The sequence below is a fragment of the Morone saxatilis genome, unplaced genomic scaffold (genome assembly GCF_004916995.1).
Source record: "Morone saxatilis isolate NCDOM2014 unplaced genomic scaffold, NCSU_SB_2.0 Contig3, whole genome shotgun sequence".
NCBI classification, from domain to species: domain Eukaryota; kingdom Metazoa; phylum Chordata; class Actinopteri; family Moronidae; genus Morone; species Morone saxatilis.
Genome location: NW_023339873.1, coordinates 21,721,348 through 21,729,618, shown reverse-complemented (window position 1 = coordinate 21,729,618; position 8,271 = coordinate 21,721,348). Strand labels below are relative to the sequence as shown.

At 40.2% G+C, this 8,271-nt stretch overlaps 1 protein-coding gene across 1 annotated transcript in view; it reads right to left on the bottom strand.

Annotated features, from left to right (window-relative positions):
- Window positions 1-1,376: 1,376 nt before the first annotated feature.
- Window positions 1,377-8,271, bottom strand: part of adck1 (aarF domain containing kinase 1) — a 72,785-nt gene continuing 65,890 nt past the window's right edge. Inside the window, exons 10-11 of the mRNA XM_035673989.1 lie at window positions 7,358-7,551; window positions 1,377-3,267 (exon numbers count right to left, since the gene is read on the bottom strand). Of these exons, the coding sequence (XP_035529882.1) occupies window positions 3,108-3,267; window positions 7,358-7,551 (354 nt within the window). The 3' untranslated portion in view covers window positions 1,377-3,107. The remainder of the gene's footprint in view (window positions 3,268-7,357; window positions 7,552-8,271) is intronic.

Here is an 8,271-nt window from a genome sequence, read left to right as displayed (position 1 = left end):
ATTAACACTCAGTGGTTCACTCCGTCTCTATTTCACATTTTGCATCATCACAGACAGGTGTAGGGTCACATAACAATACATTACACATGTATCAGGAGAAGCACTGGATTGTGGGATTGTAAGCATGCAATGGGCAGTACATTTTTTGTTCCAGTGTGGGAGTTTTTAGAGCACTACAGTGCAATCATTCGACACTTTCTGACAAATAAAAGCGAGCGGTAAATATTGTGCATTAGGTAGCAAACAGAGTGAATTTAGACCCATCAGCAAATCCTTTTGACATTACTCTCAATTGCTGCTACAACACTGCTCTCTAATGTGGCAAAGCACTGTGATACAGCAGGTAGGCCTTTAGACTGTAGAGCTGTGGCACAACAGTTTTTAAAAAACAACTGACTAATTCCAGGCAGCTTCACACAGACCAAATAAGCACACTTTACCGTAATGCTTCATACAGATTCGTCACTTTGCTGTGCTGTATTTGTGTGTTTTCATCCCATTACTGTAACCAAGCAACATAATTTTGACTGCTGCTATAAAGTCAAGCCTTCAATGTTTCTGAAAGTTTTCGAGAGCTTCCCACTATAACTGCAAAAAGACTTTTGACTTTCATTTAAATCAACAAACCACACGAGAACTGTGGTGACAACAGTACAAAGACGAGAAGAGGGAAATACAGAATTTAAGCCACTTTCTGAAAAAAAGAGATGATTTAAAATAAGTCAACAAGCCAGAGAGTGGAAGCTTTTCTGTAGAGCTGCACTATCAGTTGCATTAAAGTTTAGATAAATTACAGTCATTGTGGGGTTGTAACGCACAGCCTACCAAAATGTGTCTCAGGTGTAAGTGTTTGCTTATCAGGAACAAGCTGAAGAGAGAACCATTTCTGATCGGAGTGACAACACCTATCATAATAATAATAATAATAACCGATAATAATTATAATAATAATAATATAAGATGAAGTGAATAATAATTATTATTATTATGATTATTATGTATTATTAGGTTATTCATATCATATGCAGTTACACAAACTCGGTGTGCTTGTGGAATGAGGTAACAGTATGTCGACTAAGAACAACAGTACAAATGTATTAATAGTAAACATGATCCATCAATTATTATTATAAAACGAATAACTAGAAAATGAAAGAGACTTGAAGAGCATAAGCTTGCAGTGCATTCTGCAATCACCAGACAGTTCTGTGATGCAACGTGCACTCGATATTTGTGAACAAAACGAATCCATAGCTTCCATCAGGCTCCTGAACTACAGATCACCTCGTGCAGGTGGATGAAACTGCAAAGAGGCTCTCTCATGATTTGGTATTCTATTTCTTCGTCGCATAGTGAGGGTGACTGTTAAGTTGGCAGCTTCATGCACCTGGTTCCACAGTGTCGGCCTGGAATTTGAAGATCAGTGCACTCTGACCCTGGACTGGATACCTGTCTTTGTGTATGACTTACTTCCCTGTCTGGCTATGTTATTAAATGTGTTTTCCATCAAAATAGCTCCAGTTCATTAACCGGTTCTGTTCCAGATTCTTGGGAACGCTTGGTCTTATCTAGCGAACCACCTAGTTCCAGCCAGCTTTTGAGCGGAACCATTGTAATCAAGTATGTGGTCATCAACAGAAGACGATGTACAATCCATGTGACATGACATGTACAAACAGAAGTCAAAATAGAAACCTGCTAATTTTTGGTTCTAGCTGGGAACCAATTTTTCAGGTTCCGAACAAAGAAATTCTCTGATTGGTTCAAAACTAGGTGCACAAACTGGAACAGAGCTGGGTCCCTAGAGTGTTAACAAATTAGCTCTGGTTCTTGAACCCTTTTTTGGGTTCCAGCCAAATTTTTTCGGGTTTAAATGCTTCGAATGGTTCAAAACTAGGTGCACAAACCTAAGTCGGTTTCACGTTGGTGGAAATGGCCTATAATAGTCTTTTTCCACCACACTGGTTCGGTTCAAGATTCTTGGAACCTTGGTGCTATCTAGCTAACCAGCCTCTGAGTGGAACCATTGTAATTGGATGCATCATCAACAGAGGACGCTACACAATGCACAACGACCTGTAGAATATGACACACCCACTTTGGTTCCCAAGGAAAACCTGCTATTTTTTGGTTCAAGCTGGGAACCAACTTTTCAGGTTCCAAACCAATTTATTTTTGGTTGAAATGCTCGGAACCGTTCAGAACTAGGTGTGCAAACCAGAACAGAGCTGGTTCCCTGTTTCAGGAAAATGCCTATGAGTGATCTGGTTCCTCCATTGCTGCATCACAGTTTTTTTCTGTGTGTTGAAGTGAATTGTCTGATGGTATTTAGGGCTGCCTATACAGCATTATGTTTAAGATTATACATGGCTGTCAAGTGTTTGAGATCTACTATATACCTGGTTAAAGGTTGCGCACGATAATTTACTTTTAATCAAAATTCATGACGATTAAATTTCATAATCTGACAGTTAAGAGAACTGATTATACTTGTATCATCATTCTGGGATATCAAAGAGTCTTCTCGTGGTTGCAAGGAATTCTTTAGCATTTCAGGAATTGTGCATATTTTCTTTTTTTTCTGAAAAAGATATCAATCTCAGGTCTGCGTGTTAAATAGATGGAAAGGAAAGATGGAGTCAGGTGTGGTTAGCTTAGCTTAGCATATAGAGTGAAAGCAGGGTCTTTTTGAAATATACCAGCTATCACCTCTAAAGCTCCCATATAAAAACACTAGTACATGCATGGTCTGAATACTGTGTATACGATAATGGCTCAAGTCAATCTCACTTTTATGAGAAAAATCATCTGACAATAATAGCCTTAAATAAAATAAGTGAAACAGAAAAGTATTTATCTTGAGTAAAGACAATTATTTCACAATCGTGAGAAAATAGTTGACCTCAATACTGCCGATTGGACATATAGTAAGTTGTGATCCTGAGGTAAAAGGCCAAGAAAAATATCAGCAGCCACATCTGCTCCCGCTGTCCAAAGACATCTGCATCTTGTGTCCTTGTATGTATCCACAGAGTCACAAATGGTGTCTAGAGAGCCAACAGTGTAGCCTGTTGTTAATGTTCCAGTGCAATGTCCATCCAGATGTGTCAGTGCAGATACGACAGCAGAGCAGTGAGCCAGCGCACCAACATGGAGCCCTTCGCCCACAGAAACAGTTCGTACATAGAGAGCTTCCACAGGCTGAGAGACTCTGCCAGTGTGATCTGCAAACGCCTCCTCCTGGACTGGGCCTTGCTCCGCTTGTGCCTGTCAGAGCAGCAGCAGAAGAAGAAGGAAAGATTCAAGGGTCAGGCACAATTTGAAGGTTTTCAAATCATCAAGATTTCTTACAAATGTTTTTAAGTTCTCCAATAATTTAATAAACGGATGACAGTGCTACATGGCCATACGTTTGAACAAATACATTTTTCACAAGCTGATAACAGAAAACACAAGTGTGAAACATAATGCATGAACAGGCTTGGTATCATATCACATCCTTGAAATGAATGTTTTTAGCCAGATTTATATTTAAATATATCCTACCATTGAAAATGTAGGCAAAGAATTCATCTATAACAATCAATTCCCACAAATGTGTATTTCTTTAGCTTTATTTAACTGCTTGTGCTTGGTTTTGGAAACATTATATACTTAAAACTGAAAACAACCAGTCAGAGTCAAGAAAGATAGTTGATCGTTGAGTCTCATTTCCAGGGCGTCAAATACTGACACTCCGCAGGGGCCAATAGTACGTTTTATTTTTGATTCTACACGTACAATGTGAGCACTCAGGTCATGGCTTGACGATTGGACCGTACAGTGTGAGCACAAAGCATGAGCTTTGGCTTCCCATGGCGGACCATTTACTTGTACAGTAGGAGTAGGAATTAAACAACCTTTTCATTCATTCTAAAATCGTACAGAGTATGCCCAGCTAACTGAGATATAATGCTATAGCTGAAGGTGTGGACACAAAGATTGACAGATAGATGGACTTGAACATTCATTTAGCCTTTAAGTTAAGTTTAGTTTAAGTTCAGGATAGAATAGACTGACATTGGCACCCTATGGCCAGGGCTGTCACGCTGAAGGAATTTCCCTTGCTGTAATTTAGGGTGGCTCAACAAAGTAATTAGAGGGACAGTGTGATAATGTTTAATCTTGGTACCTGCTTGTACCAATCACCTGCACTCTCTCCCCTTCTGCCTACTGGGTCTGTGACCCTGTTTACTGGCCACTTTCAGCCAATAAAAAGTTGGCAGTTAGTTACATATTCAGCTGAAAGTTTCCAGTTAACAGGGTCATATCTTAAACCAAAACACTGGTCAGCATTTTGTTTCCAGTCTGAATTTTTCAAGATCTAGTGAGGCGGAGGCTGTGTGACTTTCTCCTGTATGATATTAATCCTGGGCTGTGAATTAAGAAATATTGCGTAACACTGTTACAGACAGTGCTTCTGATGTGTCGAGTCTCTTCAGCCTCGCCTCTGTGGGGCGCCTTTCTGCCTTGAAAAACAAATACCGAACATGACACGTTGATCTGACATCACGTGCGGTTGTGGCGACAGCTTGCTATCCTGTGTGGTTGGGTTCTCTATGGCCCCCTAATGTAAAACAAACCACCTAACCAATAGCCATTTTTCACAGTGGACATTTTGACTTGTCAAACACAGGAATACTACAACTAATACCATTAATGATGGCTGCAATCCATTTAGGTATTTCAGTTCAAGATATCTGTTATTGTGCATGTGGACTCCCTGGCATTGTACACCACCAGTGCTTTTCCTGCTATGACAAGTTAAAGATCTCGGAGCTTAAGCAACCATCTTTTTTTGCCAGAAAATAGGCTTTTTTTTCCTCTAAGAATCTGGACATCATCGTTTCATTATTTGCCCAAATTTAGTTGTGTATCCACTTGAGTCAATGTGAAAAGCTGGTGGTTCAGCACAAGGTGTACCTTTAAACATCTGAAACTAAAACAGCAATTTTCCAGCATGAGTTTTGATGAACCACTGGGTTCTTAGCTTTGCATTACAGGTTAACATTACAGCTGAACACTCCACTGATTAGTTCCTCTTCAGTGGCTGCAGGTGTGCTAATCAGTGGAGCAGTGCTGTAGTGTTTGGTTAGAATAACACACATGGAGAACCACTGCACAAAACCTTGATGATACCACTTTGACTGTTACACATTTTGTGCCAAATTTACACACTACAGCCAATCTTACCCACAAGTGCGTGTATTCAGAGCACAATTCCTTCATTCACTTAGTTCATATTTACTGTAAAGGGTCGCTTAAACCAAACCCATTAAGTATTTCTTAAATCAAAGACTTGAACCATTTCCTTCCTAAAGAGTGGACATCCGTCACTGAGCTGAACAATTCCCCAGAAATATCAGCAACAGCAAAAGTAGCTCTTAGGGGGCATATTTAATATTCTACACCCAAAAATAGAAGGAACAAGAAACACAGCAAGGACTTAAAATGACAAACTAAAACATCTCAAGTAACAACATTCCTACTAATCCAACTAGCAAACCGTAAGAGAGAGGGAAAATTAAGAAAAAAATAAGAAAAATCATTAATATCATACATCAACGGACCCAATTCCTTAATGTATAGAATGAGACTGAATTATTTTGGAAACAATGAAAAAAAATCTTGGTAATCAGCTAAAAAGAAAAGAAAGCTCACTCAATACACTGAAGAAATTGAAAATAAAACCCCCAAAGACATTAACACAACCTTTTTGAGGCTCAGTCGTTCAATATCCATTCATATCTTGATGGCTGTGAACTTTTAAAATTATCCAAACAAATGGCAAACATATTTGACCAACCCATAACCCCAAAAGAACGCAGGAAAGCCCTCTTCTCTATGTACACAACACTATTTCCAACTCAACTCTCCTCTGTTGAACAGAATGGTGAAATCACATCTTAAGGAAGCATACCTACACACGTGAATACCGGCATGTCCTAATACATAAACGTCAGACTAGGTCAATTGCCAGTGACTCCCAAAGCAACATATATGACGTGGAGGGTACCTGTGAGTAACCCCTTCAAACAATGATGATGCTTCACATCAGGAGCAAATCAACAATCTTGAAAGCGGTGCACAGAAACAAACCTGCTGCTCAAAGTCAGCAAAACCATGAAGCTGGTTGCTGAGTTTAGAGAAAAGGGGGTAAAGACAGAGCTGAGTAGAGCAGGTGAGTACTTTTAGCCTATCTGAGAACACAACAGGTAACAGAACCCTGGACAGGTCACAAGTCTGTCACAGGGTCAGCTATGAGAATTTTTTTATTACTTAACCTGTATGTCTTTTTTTGCGATTCTCCTACAGTCCAAAGACCGCTTGAAGGAAATCAATGCAGTCACAGGGAGAACATGCTAACTGCACACAGAAAGGCCCTGGCCAGCGGGTATTCATCTTGATCTACTTTATCTTGCATTTAAAAATATCAGGAACACAAGAAAAAAGGTGCTACATGCCTGAGCGGAGCTAGTTCTGGCTGCTGACAGCACATGAACACAGTGTGAGTTGTAGAAAAGGCTCTCCTACAGTGAGACAGAGCAGCTGTGAGTACAGCACGCTGGAGTTGAGGTGTGGGAATGAGGTGGCACCGCAGGATCCCCTGGTGCCTGTATTACATTACCACCCATGGCACTACAGTTGGTTAATATTTTATAAGATGTGCTTATTCAGACAAGCTCTACCACTGTCAGCAGCATAGCATCAAGCAAGGCAGACACCCGGTGTGTGTGTTTGTGTGTGTGTCCAGAGCCTTGTCCTTCAGCCATCAGCTGAGAGCTGAAGTGACAGCCCACAGCTCTCCTCTCCCAACCTATAGTGGCAAAATTCAATTTCTCTTTTAAAGCCACTTACCTGTCAGCTTAGTTTGTCTTTAGTTCTGACACATTTCCCGTCTCACCATTCCTCTATACAACCCAGAAACTGAAGGATATTATTCACAAATCCTCATGGAGTCACGTATTTAGTTTGTGTTTTACTATAGACAGTCATTCTCAGTTTTGTCTACCGGAACTTACTAGACTGTCTCTATAACTGCCGAATAATGACCTAACAATGGGCAGGAATATTTGGAGACAAAACTACTGACTTCATTCCAGTCTGTGACAGTGTCTTACTTTGAAACAACCACCAGGCCAAAGTTTTCGAAATTTTAAACATAGAATGAAGAGGAATGTGACAGTTACAGAAGAAACAATAGGTCTTTCTTACACTTCACACACCACAGTGATCCGATCAGCAATCTGCTATTTTAGGCTGCTAATAATAACAAAGAATCTTGCTACGACAGAGAAAAGAGTACAGTCTTTCTGACCTGGCCATGGCGCGTATGCAGCAGCGGGACATGTTGATGAAGGACGAGGAGGAGGCTCTGGTCTGTAAGGTGGTTTCAATGCCCCTCAGCAAGTCATTGGTCTTCAGCAGCAGCAGCATCTGCCGGGGCACTCGGTTCAACAGCTCGCTGATCTGGGGCAGATAGAGACTTGCATTGGTCCGTATCTCCACGTCCTGCCAAGGGAGACAGACAGCCACACAAGATATCTCTTTACTGGTTAAATTATGTAGAAGTCCCTGTGCACCCACCCTGATATTTGCACTGATTGTGACTGACTAGATTTCTGGGTGGATGCACAGACCCACTGTCCTTCTGGGACTCTTCTAGGTCTGTTACAACAAGAAAACATATTGTGTGCCTGTGTGGTGTATTCAGTGTTGAAAGTGCTAAAATGATTCTTTACAGACCTTTGTGCATTCAAACTATAATAACAAAAATAACAAAAACAAAATAATGATGCCTAATAATCTGAACTGATTCACTGCATTCATGTTTATGTTAGCCATCATCTGTTGAGGGAGGGTTAATAAAAAAGTTAAAAGTAAAGTTTCAACCTAACCAATCAGTTTCAAGTGATTTTTGGTCACTTTAGTTTGGCTACTAAGCTATGATTGGTCGATTGTTTTTCCAACCAGGGAAACAGCCATCAATGATGACACCAGAATTATATGAACCACTGAACAAATCATGTGGCTGATGAGTAGCAGTAATGAGGTCTGACACCATGCTAAAATAATGTGAAAAACATTCTGTGACTTAAAGTTCCACTCCAGACAGTATGTAACAATACCCCACTATGATTCATACTTTGTTTAACATGGTTGTCCCAAATAAAATCTCAGATTTCAAGGAAGCGTATACATGTCCCCCTTCCGTAGAGGAATGTGAAAACA